A 15,602-nucleotide genomic window follows, 5' to 3' on the forward strand; every position below is an offset into this window, starting at 1 on the left:
GGCCCTGCCAGGCCTCATGCCCCTGCCCATGGTGGGCTAAGGCTGTTACACATACAAATGATAATCTCCATCAAGATCACGTGTTGCTCAAGTGGCCCCCTATTAAAGGAGGACCGAAGGGGTAGCTGTACAAGAATTTAACTTGGTTGTGCACCTGTTCTGTTGCTGTCCTGAAGTCAACAGAACACAAATAATCATTGAAAATTGGCATCAGTTAAAAAAAGAACTAAATGTGCAATTGTGTGGTTTAGGTAGCCCTTGGGTACATGTGGTGAAATGCAAACAGAATTCATTCTAAATAGTTAGTGAGCTCGTGTGGCTTGGTTGTGAACCTGACTTTTCCCTCACAGACCACATACCTATGAGTGGTGTTCCATCTGCGTGATGGTCCTGTGGTATTTCTCAGACGCACTGCCATCTTGTGTTACATCAGTGTGGTGTTACACAACCTTTGCCGGGGGGATGTTGAGGTGGTAGTGATGTATTCTTTTTGTTTACTTGTGGTTTTCAAGGTGTTGAGAGTGCAGCAGCCTCTTCAGCTGAATATAAGAATATAAGCTGCTGTAAGATTTCTGCTAGTGATGGCAAGAATTCTGGTAGAGCTCATTAGGTGTGCTCCAGGGAAGACTGCTTGTTACTCATGGAGTTTATGAAAATGTTTCTGTTTTCTTCATTTTTGTCCTTATAGTCTTGTAGACTGGTAGGAGCTTACAGTAAGTTGGGTAGATTTTTCTTGTGTATAGAATGAGGAAGAACATAGCGATACATGTTTCTAATCCGATGAGCTGTATGTTTAGCAGTAGGGCTGAATAATAGGAAGTACGTATTACCATTAAGATTATTTTTCTCCTTGGCATTTTCTTGTATATATATTTATATATCTTTTTCCTCTAGCAATTTTTATACACGTGAGTTTTCAAGAGTTTGGTGAACTCAGCAAATTCATCTCATTTGTGTTGGTAGTTACAATACCCATTGGAATAGTGGTTGAACAAAGTTCTATGTGGTTGCTTGGACTTGCCGCAATGGTAAGCCTTTATTATATGGTTACAGAGAGCGTTTGGTTTGGTAAAGTGAGGGAGTTGTACTGATTTCAAGTGGCAGTGTTAGTGTTACCATAGTGATATGCAATGGGGATTTTAAAAGTAGGTGTGCAGCGTGGGGAAAAAATCTTCTCCATTTAGCTAGGAGTCTTTAGAACCTGCTTTTGAGAGCTGTATATGCTGCACAAGGAAATAATAGCTTCCTGTAAGAAGTGTTAACAGTGCCATTAAAGCGGAATGCTGATCACTTACTGATTTGTTCTTACTAATGCACATCTACATCTAAATTCAGCCACATCATAAAATGTCTTGTAATTTGCTTAGCATTCAGTTGTTAGAGCAGCATTTATGCTGCTGGTTTGCAGCAGCCAGCAGGTGTGCGGCTGAATCATGGGAGGGAGTGTTTTCCTTAAAATGCAGAGTCAGCTGATGAATGCTGATTTTTTTTCTAGTAGTTGTCTGTAGCCATGGTCTGCTTTCCTGTTCTGCAAAGCATCCTTGCAGTGAGGAATGCACCCAATAAACATGGGGCTGCACAACGTAAGGGCTGGGGTATTTTCTGTTAACATGAGGTAGAAGCTGGCTTCAAAATCACTGAGGTATAGAAAGAGATTACAGAATCAGGGGGCAGTTGAGGTGGAAGGGACCTCTGGGAATGCTTTGCCCAGTGCCCTGCTGGCAGGAGGACCAGCTGCATCAGCTGGGTTGGGGCACCTCTGGAGACAAATATCCCACAGCCTCACTGGGCAGCCTGTACCACTGGTTGACAGCTTCAGAGGGAAATAACTTCATTTCTTAAGTTTAAGCGGAAGCATGTTGTATCCCTTGCCTCTTTTACTGGATACCACTGACAAAAATTTGGCTTTCTTCCTTATGTCCTTCCATCAGGCATTTCTACCCATTGCTAAGATCGCCCCCGAGCCTTCTGTTCTTCTGATTGAACAGTCGCAGTGCTTTCAGCCGCCTGTGAGACAGGTCCCTTCATTTCAATCACTGTGAACTGTCACGAGAGCCCACAGAACGATGTGTGTAGAGATGGTCAGGGGGAGTAATTTTCTGTTTTGACATAAGTAAGAGATTGGCTTCAATTCGTTTTAATCTAACTAGAATTATTGAGTGTTAATTATGGTGTCAGAATTTTAAGGGGAGCTGAGAAAAACATAAGCATGGCAGGCAGAGGAATCAGTTTGATTTGATTGTGTGGATGATGTTGGATAACTGAATGGATGCCAGGGTATAAAGAGGTATGGGAGATGCTATCATCAGTTGATTAGTTGGGGTCTCTGCAGGGAGTAAGGGAAGATAAAGAGATTGTGAGAGTTACTGAAAGGAAGTGGAGAAGATGTTAAAGTCTTTGATGAGATCTGGAGAGTTACAGTAAATGGGAGGGCCAAGGTCGTGCAGATGGAAGCTTCAAAGGAACAGCAATCAGGAAGAAATGAGGGAGCGTATTTGTTACAGGTAATACTAATCTGATTAATCGGTGAGTACAAGAGTTGGTGACTGGGATGCTGTGAGACTAAAAATTCTCTGTGCCCAGTGGATACCTACGTTCAGTTTAACTAATGCAAATGAATTGCCCACCTGTTTTTAAAAGGGATTCTCAGAACTGTGTACTATTAATTGCAAGTTCATGTAAGTACACTCTTGAGCGCTGTTCAGGAGAAACTGGAATCGGGTGTATTGTGACTAGCAATAGCTGAGTGTTATTAAAAAAAACAACAGCAACAAAATGAAAAATCCCTAAGTAATGATATTGTATGGAGTTTTGTAGATCATGATGTGTGGCTGAATTTGATTTTGAGACAAACGTATTGAATTTGTATAGGTCTCTGTAGAATATGGTGGTTTATACTTAACTCTGGCAGTAATAAATGTCTGTCATGTCCCATAAACTGATAAAAACTATTGAGGTGTTCTAAAATACTTTTGTTGTTGGAAGTAGTATGTTCTGTGATGTGAGCTGAATGTATATCCATTTCTCTTGTAGTTGTCATGGATGATGACGATGATGAATCCTGTCTCCTTGATCTTATTGGGTAAGTTTTGCTTGTGTAATTCTTCAGAAACGTTAGGTATTGTATCAGTATTAGGTGACTTGCAAATAATATGAGTAGCTATGCAGAAATGAAATGAAGTTGTACTTCCCTTTGTGGAGATGTATGTATAACGTGACCTTCAGTCCCACTTCACGCTAGATGACACTCCACTTGTTGGCATTCTTCTCAAGAGCAGCTAAGGATTGAGAGGGTGTGGAAGCTGAAGTCTCTTTTCAGTTAATGGTAATACAAGGTCATGGCAACAGCACAGTAGTAGGGATGTTGTTACAGACTTCATTGCAGAAAACTGTTTTTTAGGGGTTTAAGAAAAAAGAAATTTCAGCATTTCTAGTGGTGGAACTGGAAACTTTGTTGACACTGGGTGTATTTGAAAGGGAAAAGTAAGATTACATGATTTTCTTCAACAAACAAACAAACCAACCTTAATTTCTACTAGTAACTTGTGTTTGCATAAAAACATCAGAAGTTCTACCTAGTACTGTAAAGAATCCACAGCAAACAAGGATTTTCTACCGTTCTGCTCAAATGGTGTTGATCTTAATTGAATCGGGGATGTTACTTTTTTAAAAGAAGATAAATTGCAGATTAATTTGTAGTAATGTATTCCATATAGGTACCTCATACTACAATAACTAGTTACTGCAGTGCAGGGTTTTTATCCGTTGTATAAATGCCAGGTTACCTTTGCTTGGCTGACATTCACGCCAGGTATTTGAGAACAGGTAATGTATTGTAATACATCTAAAACATGGAAAGAAACATCTCGTATGCTGTACTTTTGTTCAAACTCTATGAAAAATTAGTGTGGCATTGGTTATGTAGCAGCTATTAAAATGTGGTATCTATTTCATACAATATTTTTGTTGTTTTTAATACTGTGTTAAATGTAGTGGGCGAATAAGTTTTCTACATTTCTTATGCGCTGAAGACTTACAGTAAAACCACTGAGAACATGAGAGAAAAGCAAAACGCTATCGCAATGGCTACTGTAATTGAGGGATGACTTTGTGGATACTATAGCAAAAGTGTTGGCTGGAGTGGATCATGGTTACATTCTGTGTTGTGTGATGCGCAAAATTACTGACTGTAGCTGTGAAAAATGAAAAGACATCCCATTTTAACATTAAGATGGTGATTGACTGCATTGGATAGTTAATTGCTGTGTTGTGAGTGTGAATCGTGAAGGTCCTGGTACAAGTTCACAGGTGGTACAGAAAATGAAGTGCTCTGTATCTGTATGAGCATTTTTTCTGGTGCTCACAGCTATTGTCATAAGCATCTGGAAGAATGGACAACAGCACCTTTGGTTTTTAGTAAGTGCCTTCTAAAATTCTTAGTTACTAAAGCCAGTATTTAAGGTGATGAAGTATTCTCCCTTTTCAATTGTCCATTTCATGACTTATAGCAGCTTCACTCTCTGACTTTTAAACGGCTTGATAATGTATCAGTAAAATAAGTGTGACAGAGCTCGTGATCTCACACAGTGATCTTTCTTCTGAATCGTTGAAATTTCTACTATGAAAAACGTTTTTTTTGCTTGTCAAATATATGTAGCCACTTGTGTGTCGTAAACGTAATTGTAGCATGAAGTCCCTGCCAAATGCTGCATTTTTATCATGTGCTTTTTAACATGAATGCAGTGTTTATTTTTTTCCCCAAATAAGAGATGTGTTTTTGTGCTTTTAGAAGGCTGTTAAACCTGTTAGATTGACTTCTTTCCTTCCTTCTTATTTTCTAGGATGATGGAGAGAGGAGAGATGCTTTGAATTAACTTTTTTTTTTTCCAACAAGAATCATCTGTTTCTCAATTACTATTATTTTTAATTACTGCTTCTTAATTAATAAAGATGTTTTGAAGTTAAAAGACTCCATGTCACTTTGCTCTTTAGGCTAATGGACACACCGGGAAATGATTTATAATAATTTATAAAATGGTCACTTGTAGCACATTCTAAATGCTTTTTATCAGGTCTACATGTGCAATTATATATAAGTATTTTTAAATTATTTGACTTTCCAACGCTTGTTCTGTCAGCCCATGTTTTAAATCTGAGTTCTATTCAGTGATAGCGCCAGCTTCATGAAATGCACTGGAATTGTGTTTTGCGACATTTATTCACTTACTTGTATGGTTGATTTCACTTGGTGCAGCTTTTTACTCTGGCAAAGAAAACACAAGCTCTTTGTTAACAGTGTCAGAAAGCATGTTAAAAGATTTGACTTGGTAAAAAATCTTATTGTCTTAAACAGTAGCTGAGCAGGTGCAATAATTATTCTGAGTAGAGAAGATGGTTGCTGTTTTAGTTCTCATGTTACTTGGTTGTAGTATTTTCCTTAGGTTTTGTATTGTGTGCTATTGTGAAATGCTTTGTTTTGAGAGAATGAGAGTAATACCCTCATAAAAAGAAATAGTACGATTCAGATTTTGTGATGAACGTGGTTGATTGTCTCTGTACTATGAGAGTAAATCTGATCAGTATCTGCAAATCATGCTGATAAACAAGGAGCTTTATGTGGTGTGCACTTTGAACTATGCACTAGAGTCAGTGAAACAAACCTGCTTTGTGTGAGTTAAGAGTGTCTGACAAGGTTAAATTCACCTCATTAGCAGAAAGAGTCGCCTAAATAGTAACTTTCTTTTTTTTTTTTAAGGGACCCGCAGGCACTGAATTATTTTCTGCATGGACCTAGTACTAAATCTGTAAGTAGCATTTCCTATGTCTGAGACATACAAAACCTTTACTGAGTGTATTGTTTCTAAACATGGTTTTTTTGTTTTTTTTTTTACCAGAGCAACGAAGACTTGACAAACGCAGAATATTCTGTAGCCAACTCAAATTCCATTTTCGCCAACTCCAATGTAAGTGGTCAGGAGAGAAATGTTGTTTTGGAAACTGCGTGCTTCTTTTGCAGCTTTATGTGGCTTTCATGAAACTGGCTTAAGTGGAATTGGGCACGTAGGTTTAGTGATTGTAGATGTGGTAGCGCTCAGATGTTCTACATCTGATGTATTATTTCTATGTCTAAATGTATTATTTGTACATTTCCTGTGAATTGTGGGATATTTTTGTACCGTATTTCTAAGTAAAATCTGAACCAGCAATTACGAAATTTAATTAGTGTTATTTTTTTATTCTTTATGCTGAGTTGGGGATGTTTTCTTCCTGTAATTTCAGTGTTAGAGGAGTCACTTGAAATTCATTAGGTGTTGTAAGTAGTCATAGAATCATATCTCATAGAATAGGCTTAGATTGGAGTTGACCTTAAAGATCATCTATCTCCAACCCCTCTCCCCCCCAGTATTCTTTTTGAGCTAGGAATGTTGCAGCACTGGGTCAGGTTTTACTCAGTAGTGTTGTGGGCTTCATGTACTTGGAGATACGTCCAAAGCTGATCTGATGTAGCGCTGGCAGTAGGACTTCCATTGAGTAGGAGCCAATGAGAGTAAGGCTCTCATTGATAGAGATTTGTGGAATTGCAGAGGCACTGATTTCTTGTTGGAAACAGAAGATGTTCTATGTGGCTATTTGGAATCATGGCAGCAGTGATAAGAGATGTTAAGCTGGAAGGTCTGAGTTTCCAGTTTGCATATGTAAAATTATGTTTGGAGGTTAACTAGTCCTGAGAGCAGGGAATGAATCTCAATATTCTTCATTTCAGGGGGAAAGTTTCAAGCTCTTTGTATTGACTGCATACAATATTATTATTTTTTTATTAAAACTGCTGTTATTATTAGTTGTTGTATTGTTAATACTAATGGTAACAGTATTAATTGGAATTCTTCCCAGGAGTCTAGGGGTCCTGAGTTCCAGTAGAGCCCTATATAGTGACTACTTTTTTCTCTGCCTGATGGTAGCTATGTACAGTAGAGACATCAGGACATTTAACTGCTGATTTAATTCTTTTAATGAACATATATGTTAATAAAATTATGTGTGTATGTACATACATAAACATATTTAGATATTTTTATTCTAAGTGCAGTCAATATTTTACAACATGGGTGAAGTTTCATAAAATACACAGGCTGATTCAGAAGCAGGTCAGGTTAAAATTCTGAATTAAATATGCTTAAATATTTAGGGTGGGGACATGGTTGCATGTGATAATTACAGCTTATGGTGTCTTCACTTGTTTACATGAGATGAAAACAAATGACTGTGACATTTCAGGAGTGAAAGCTCAGAGTATGAATGCAACTGTTTCTCCACCCACATTATGCAGTCCTGATCTAAGAAGAACTTGGATGTTTTTTCAGTAGTTGAGATGTGATTTTTTGGAATTCAGGAAGGTGTACTCTTATCTAACTTACAACAGTTGCAAGTATTTAATATCCATTTAAATTTGTCATTTGTACCCTCTCTTAAGAACCTGACATTTGTGTTGTGAAGAGATTCTGGGCATATTATGGTGGTTTTTATTTTATTATATTTTTATCATTTTCTTTTTTTAAGGAAAATCTGACAGCGGACCCCAAAGTAAACTAGGCTAGCTGGGTCTGATTTCATTTACAGTGTTTACAGATGTACATTAAAAGAATTTTTAATTCGACATGCTACTTAGTATTTGCTGTGGTTTTAGTGGCAGTAGTTCTCTGTAGTCTTTTCTGAAGTCCTAAAACACAAAGTCTGTAGCATTGTTTTTCTTATTCTCATTTGTAGAACTCTTCATGACAAAGACTTAACGCAGCTCCTTAATGTTGTGAGATTGCTGCTAATTTGCACTGTGTGATCATATTAACCGGTTTGTTTGTGTGAAAAAGCTTAACGGGGAAACAGGTGAGAATTTCTGAAAAGGATTTATTTTATTATATTTCATTTCAGAACACTGATCCTAAGTCGTCTGTAAAAGGTGTAAGCAGTCAGCTTGGAGAGGGGCCTAGCGATGGACTGCAGCTGTCCAGTAGCCTTCAATTTCTTGAAGATGAACTTGTGTCTTCTCCTTTACCTGATCTTAGTGAGGATCAGCCTTTTGATATTCTTCAGAAGTCCTTGCAGGAGGCCAATATTACTGAACAGACTTTGGCAGAAGAGGCATATTTGGATGCCAGTGTAGGTTCCAGTCAACAGTTTGCACAAGCTCAGCTTCATCCTTCTTCATCAGCATCCTTTACTCAGGCTTCTAATGTTTCTAATTACTCAGGTCAGACGTTGCAACCTATAGGAGTTACTCAAGTGGTACAGCAACCTGTTGGAGCATCTTTTGCAAGCAATACAGTCGGAGTACAACATGGCTTTATGCAACATGTCGGAATTAGTGTTCCCAGCCAGCATTTGTCTAATAGCAACCAGATTAGTGGTTCTGGGCAGATACAGCTAATTGGTTCATTTAGTAATCAGCCTTCCATGATGACCATTAATAACCTTGATGGATCTCAGATAATACTGAAGGGTAATGGTCAGCAGACACCTGCGAACATGAGCAGTAGCCTCTTGGTTCATAGACAAACTCCAAATGGTAACTCACTATTTGGGAATTCAAATACAAGTCCTGTAGCACAACCTGTAACAGTTCCGTTTAACAGCACAAATTTTCAGACATCTGTACCTGTCCATAATATCATAATTCAAAGAGGTTTAGCACCAAACTCTAACAAAGTACCTGTTAATATCCAACCAAAGCCTGTCCAGATGGGTCAGCAATCTGCATACAATGTGAATAACTTGGGAATACAGCAACATCACGTACAGCAAGGGATTCCCTTTGCTTCTGCAAGCTCACCTCAGAGTTCAGTAGTTGGTCCTCATATGTCTGTTAACATCGTTAATCAACAAAATACAAGAAAATCAGTTACGCCTCAGACAGTTAGTAATGCTGGAGGTAGTATTGTTATCCATTCTCCTATGGGACAGCCTCATGCACCTCAAAACCAGTTTCTCATACCTACAAGTTTGTCTGTTAATTCAAACTCGGTTCATCATGTCCAGGCCATAAATGGACAGCTTCTTCAGACACAGCCTTCCCAGTTGGTTCCTAGCCAAGTGTCTGCTGAGCATGTAATGCTCAACAGGAACTCTACAAACATGCTGAGAGCCAACCAGTCGTATTCTGGACAGATGCTGAATAATCAGAACACAGCTGTTCAGCTTGTTTCTGGCCAGACCTTCACAGCTCCTGGAAACCAAGTTATAGTAAATCATGGAACTTCACAAATCGTTGGTGGACAGGTGCCACTGCAGCAGGCGTCACCAACGGTGTTGCATTTGTCACCCAGTCAAGCTAATGCTTCTCAAGGTAGATCGAGTTTTACAATGTCACCTGGGCAGTCTGCAGTCTCAAATATGTCAGCTTCTAATCGATTCGCTGTTGTAAGTTCTTCTGGTTCAGTACATCCTAGCTTGGGACCTTCAGTTCAGTCTGTCGCATCCGGAGGAAACTTTACTGGAGATCAGCTGACACAGAACAGGACTCAAGTTACCGTCAGTGCATCGCATCGTCTTCCAGCATCCTCTTCCAAATCCATCAGCACCTTTAGTCACACGTCAGTTGGAGTAACACAGCAACAATTCGCCTTCAGTCAGGTAAGAAAACTGATTCAGAATACAGCTGAAGAAATGATTCTAAACTGTGCTAAAATCTTGTTAATGAAGTACTGAAATTGTTAATGTAGAGGAAGTAGACTTTGTTAGGCTATATTATTACCCTACCGTGTAACTGCTGAAAATCACTGTAACCTAGATACATCATTTCACTCAGTGTTTTCTGAAGTTTGTTACTGAGTGAATGAGCCTGTCTCTTTTGTTAATTCTGAAGTTTTTATTGGTGATTTATAGTGGTATTGACTCAACTGCTTACCGTTGGTGCACTGCTGTTCTCAATTCAAAGGAACTGACTTTGTAAGGTTGTCCAAGTATGGACTTTGAAAATCTTAGCATAGATATTGATGTAGAGCTTAGGGTACCTTTTTAGCACTAACAAGTCTTTTGTCATTACCAAGGGTTATGTAGATGTTTTTGAGGTTTGGCCTGTTTCTTGGGTTTCTCTTTGTTGTTTACTTCTCATAAGTAATCCATTAAAGTCAATCTTTTTGGCATTTTGTTTGCTTATAGTTTTTGGATCTGGAGCTTTTAAATTTGAATCAGTCGAAGAAAAGGTGAACGGTGTTTCTTAAAGTCCTTATGGGGAAATACCTCCTAACGCAGTTTGTAAAAGTTTAGCTTGTAAACAAATATCTCTAAGAAGAGGTCTGTAAAGTAATAATTTTAAAAGTTCTGAAAGTGCCTTTAGGATGAGAAGTGGGTTATTTTTGTCCAGTTGATGCAGTTGTAGTTTATATTCAGCTTATATTTGCTTTCATTAATGACCTTCCAAAAGCATGTCAGTGTTGAACTCATTAGCATCTAACATCATTAGCAACTAATAATTATCTCAACTCTGCTTTTTTTATTGCTTTGTTTTGGTTTAGTTTGTTTATTTTTTCCTCTGTAGTCATTATGAAATAGCTATCTCAGAGTGGAATTGTAGCAATTACTGTTGTTTTTCTCTTTTCCCAAAGGTCTAATGCTCTTTGTTAACCAAGACCAAAATAGGCAATATAATAGTGTGGCTTTATTTAGAAAATAAAGGACCAAATTGTAGGACCAAATTTTTAGTCTTCACCAGAACTGCTAGCACAGATTGTAATGTTTTGTTTGCAGATGAGTAATTTGAAGACTGACTTTTTCTTCGTGTGTCTCTATTTTTGTATTTGTAGGATGCATGTTGAGGCCAGTGAGTTTCAGCAGTTACAAAAGCATAGAATCCCTTAATGCTGTAAAAGAATATATTTTTCAGGTAAAATTTTGGAGCCAAAAAGTGGCAATGTGGTCTTAACTATAGAGAACGGATTCTACTGCTTCCCACAATCTTCTTAGCTTGTTTGTATTTAAGTCTTAAATGTTGTACGGTATCATAAGATCAGTATCATTTAGTTATTGAACACCAGGGAGTTTGTTCTATTGAGTGTTTTTCTTGAGACTGTTTTGCAGCTTTGAGACTCTCAAAAGCTGAGCTACATGAAGGCTGCTTTTAGTTTGAGTCAGGGTGAATCACAGGGCATCCAGAATGTACCCTCTGTGCATTTTTACTGTTTGTGGAGTTTCCATTTCTCACTGATAAGACCGTATGCAGTTCTTGAACTCAGTATAAGAAGTCAAGGTGAGATTTCACCAGTAACAAGTTTGAGGCTGAAGGAGGATGCATAGGGATGCATTTGCCTATTCCTGTTCTTTTCCTATTTCTTAAAGCTTTCGGTAAATACTTCAGTTTTTTACTTCTGTTTTTAATGTATGTGCTACAGAAGAAAGCTATGAACCAGACATCGCCAGTTTCTGCATCAAAGGCTCAAGATAATTTGAGACAACATCAACTATCAAGTCTTCTGAGCAACACGCTGCCAGGTGAACCACGGTCTTTTTAAAATCATTCTGTTGTCAGGTTTTTTTTGCAGCAGCAATAGATTCTTTTTCACATTGGCAGTCTTGTGTTGTTGGCTCGTGGATAGAACTTAGCAGAATTTTATTTTTAGGAGACTGCAAACAAAATTTTTCAGTGTTCATTATGTGCTTTTTGAAAAGGTGAATCTGGCCTGTAGAGAATTAGTTTTTCCCTCTATAAAATCCAGCAGAACTGAACTGTCTTTTATTCCTTTTTTGCAATTTGGAGAAATGCAGACATCAGCTACAGAATTCTCTGAAACTTCTTCTCTTGTGATAGGATGAATAGTATGCAAAAGTTAGTTGTAGAAAAGTTTAGTAAAGTTAGGTAGTTAAAAAAGAGAATAGAAAAGTTTGATAAAACGTACTGTGATTTTGTTTTTTCTCAGTAAATTTTTGGGATGCTGTACTTAACAGTACTTGAAATTCTTGTGTTGCAGTAGTGTGCTAGGAAATCCTTATATTGAAGGCTTTCTGTAGTTTGCAGCACAGAGAATCAGTTCTGTTCCATTTTTAAATGCTGGTTTGTCCCCAGTATAGTTATATCAGTGTTTTTAATCACGTGAGGCATCTTTCACCTTAAAGCCAAAAATTCAAGTAGAACGATAGGGATAGGTACATTAAGTTGTTCTGTTCTTGCTTAGGATAACAGTCTTTTTAATGTATTTGTTTTATAGGGCAGGACTCTGGAGGAAAAATCATACAGCAATCTCTTGGAACATCGCAAGAAAAAGGAGTAGGATCATCTTCAGTTCAGTGTATACAGGTGGAGAATGCTTTCATTTATATGTTTTCCTTTAAATTTTAGTGAAGTTGCCATAGCAGACATTGAGTGTTTTGCCAGTTGATATTCTGAAAATGCTGTTTTGAGATGTCCTCGCTTAATGGAGTTTGATTCTGTTGCTTCCTGAAGATAATTTGATATGATAACATAGTTCTTTCATTTAGTTGAAGATGAGTTGGGCATACTGTTACTTCTTGTAAACTTAGGCCTGGTTGGGTGGGATGGTTTATGCAGAAAAATTCCATCTTTTTGAATCTTTCTGTGTTATCTTCTTTCCTCAGCGTATGTTCATTTCCCACCAGAAGTTTTCCTGTGTGTGTATGAATTTTGTACAGAAATTTAATAGTGCTCCCAGGGTTTGGGCCAAGAATGGGAGGTCAGTTTTTGTAGAATGGAAGTAAGTTGTGAGGGAAGATATGATTCTTACATTCCCAGACTGAGCAGTTAAGGATGGGGCTTGAATTAGTCCAGGATGTGCAGGTTTAGTTGTGGATAGAGCTAAATTACGAAATCATAGGAAAGAAAAAAAGGGAAAGGACGTGATTCACAATTTCCGCTTGTTGCTGTAGCTGTACTAACTGATATACATGTAGTACAGAGCGTACAGTAGTGCTCAGTTATGAGTTCAGCTTGCTTTTTTAATTATTGGTCAGATTTGCTTTCTCATGTGAGGGTGAGTGCTTTCTATGCAATGGAGATTCAGAGTACCTCAAAAGAAAAGAAACCTTTCCACCTGCTAAATTTGATAACCAGCCTTTTTCCTAGTGAAGAATGTATAAGCACTGCAGTTGAATTTGCCTGTAAACAAGAATGTGATCTAAGAGAAATGACTTCCATATTTCATGGTTAATGTACCGTATGAAAACATGAGATGGTTGTGTTTATACTTGCTCGGTACTTAGTACTGGTACAGTTAGCTGGCAGAAATAAATGCTGAAATGTGAGCTTTGCAGAGGAAGGGATATGCTATAATTTGTCTCTTACTTTGGACTTAGGTGGATGGTCATTTAGTTGGACAGAAACGACCTGCTGCTAAACAGTTAACTAAAGGAGCTTTGTAAGTCACTGTCTTCTGTAATTTTATTACAGATATTTTCTCCAACTTTCATCACCCTTTAGTTTTCAGTAGTGAATAAACTTTGGTTAGATTATATGCTAATTATAGATATCAATTTCCATTGCAGTATGCTACAGCAGTTACAGAAGGATCAGATGCAAGCTGTGACACCAGATAAAAGTCAGTTCAGATCATTAAATGATGCAGTTCAGAGACTCCTTTCATATCATGTGTGCCAGGGGTCGATGCCAACTGAGGAAGACTTAAGAAAAGGTAATTTCTGTCTTTTAAGTTAGCATTAGGGTTGCAATTGAGAGACTTCTTCATGCAATTTAAAGCAATTAGAAAAGGAACATTTTAAGGTTTGTGCAGGTTACTGAAATACAGTGTTTGAAAGTATGTTCTTGTCATTCTAGTGGATGGTGAATTTGAATCTGTAGCTACCCAGCTGTTGAAGAGGACACAAGCTATGCTGAACAAATACAGATGTTTACTTATAGAAGATGCAATGGTAAGGAGTATAATAGAAGAAATGTTGATATGATGTGATTCAGTTTGTAAAATTAATACAGGAAAGTGAGAGCTGGCATTGCAGTTAATTTTGTTAATGCTTTTTAATGATATATTGTTATGTATATGTATATAAAGAAACTTATTTACACACCTATATGAAGTTTACTATTGTGCTAGCAATCTCAGTGACCAACTTGGATTTTTCAGTGTAGACTCTTATCTTAAAAGCAGTGATTTATGCTGAGTTTATATTTTGCATACTGCCTAAGGCTGCTGTTCATATAGAGATTCAATAGACCTTAAGGATACATTAACTTCTGATTTTTGTTGATATTTTTCACTTGCTCTGAACAGGCCATGCTTTCAGTGGACAACCATAAAGAGCCTGGTCCCATCCACTTACCTAATGGGTGGGAGTCATTTGTAACCAGTGATAAGATCCTCTTTGTCTTCCCTTCTCCAGTCTGAGCAGTCCCAGGTCTCAGCCTTTTCTGATCAGGGAGATGCTCCAGGCCCCTAATCATCTTTGCAGCCCTCTGCTGGGCACTCCATAGAAGTTCTGCCTTCTGAACTGAGGAGCCCAGAACTGGATGCAGTACTCCAAATACAGTCTCCCCGGGTAGAGTAGAGGGGGAGGAAAACCTTGCTCGACCTTCTGGCCATGTTCATTCACGTTCAAATTTGAATATAAAAGACATTCAAATCATTCTAGTTAGGGATAGTAATACATAGTAAAATAGGACTGCATAATAGAAGTGTCACAACTGACGTGGCTTTGGTATCTGGCAGTCCTGTTAAAAAGGTAGTTACCATCATACATATTTGCAAATAATTGCAGATGTAGAAGGGAGATAGGAGATGAAAACCTGTTCTTTTAGCATCTGGAATATAGTATTGTTATATCCCATTCAGTCCTTTTGGGATGAAGTTACTTGGAAGAACGTTAAAGTTTGGAGCTAATTACCTGTATTGTGACTTAACAGCCAGTGAGCTTTTTTTGTGTGATGGATGCATCCTTTGGCATGAAAGCATGGTCTGCAAAATGAAACTCAGCATAAACTACTTGAAAATACCAATACTACTGGGAGAGAAGTGTAGGGGAGAAACAAGATCATGGAGTGGTCCCAATTGCAACATTTTTCCTGTTTTTGTGGGTTTTTTTCCTTCTTAAAATTACTGCCTGTAATGTTTTCCAAGAAAAGCACCGAGTGGTAAATGCATTCAGTTGTGAAAAGTTGTAATACTGAAAACTAGTGTAGTGATTCTAGTTGTTAGATTTAATAAAATATGAATAATGCTTTATTGTTGAATTTCAAAAGTTGTGGTCATTGTAAAGATCACTGAAGATGCTGTGGAATTACAGGTGATTTCCACACACATATATATATAAGCCATTGAAAAGTAACTGAACTATAAGTGTTTTGATTCAGCACAGACACGAGTGACTTCAGAGGTGGTTTTTCTTTTTTCATTTTCCTGCAGCGGATAAATCCATCTGCAGAAATGGTTATGATTGATAGGATGTTTAACCAGGAAGAAAGAGCATCTCTGACCCGGGAGAAGCGTCTTGCACTAGTGGATCCTGGTAAGTGATGGTTAACTTCTGAATCTTGAGCATAGCATTGGGAGTTAAAAAATACCTGTAGCTACAGTGCAGCACTGATAGTTAGCTGTTTTTAAAAATGTCCAGATGAAGTGTGATAGTGCAATTTAGAAGATAGAAATTACTAG

General features: G+C 37.8%; 1 protein-coding gene across 11 annotated transcripts in view; it reads left to right on the top strand.

Moving 5' to 3' along the window:
• Positions 1–15,602, top strand: part of BICRAL (BICRA like chromatin remodeling complex associated protein) — a 35,812-nt gene that overhangs the window by 16,072 nt on the left and 4,138 nt on the right. For 6 of the 11 annotated variants that reach the window (XM_085541187.1, XM_015857397.3, XM_015857395.2 and 3 more), the window contains 10 exons: positions 3,034–3,082; positions 5,756–5,804; positions 5,895–5,963; positions 7,927–9,624; positions 11,382–11,481; positions 12,195–12,283; positions 13,297–13,358; positions 13,486–13,631; positions 13,775–13,869; positions 15,354–15,456. In XM_085541187.1, coding sequence (XP_085397313.1) covers positions 3,039–3,082; positions 5,756–5,804; positions 5,895–5,963; positions 7,927–9,624; positions 11,382–11,481; positions 12,195–12,283; positions 13,297–13,358; positions 13,486–13,631; positions 13,775–13,869; positions 15,354–15,456 — 2,455 coding nt within the window. In that variant the 5' untranslated portion in view covers positions 3,034–3,038. Of the gene's footprint in view, positions 1–1,931; positions 2,505–3,033; positions 3,083–5,755; positions 5,805–5,894; positions 5,964–7,926; positions 9,625–10,796; positions 10,877–11,381; positions 11,482–12,194; positions 12,284–12,582; positions 12,678–13,296; positions 13,359–13,485; positions 13,632–13,774; positions 13,870–15,353; positions 15,457–15,602 lie in introns of those variants that run through there. The other 5 variants (XM_085541191.1, XM_085541192.1, XR_014943867.1 and 2 more) reach the window with 5 other exon arrangements.

This window comes from Coturnix japonica, chromosome 3 (assembly GCF_054131305.1).
Source record: "Coturnix japonica strain WE chromosome 3, WE-NBRP24, whole genome shotgun sequence".
Taxonomy (NCBI): domain Eukaryota; kingdom Metazoa; phylum Chordata; class Aves; order Galliformes; family Phasianidae; genus Coturnix; species Coturnix japonica.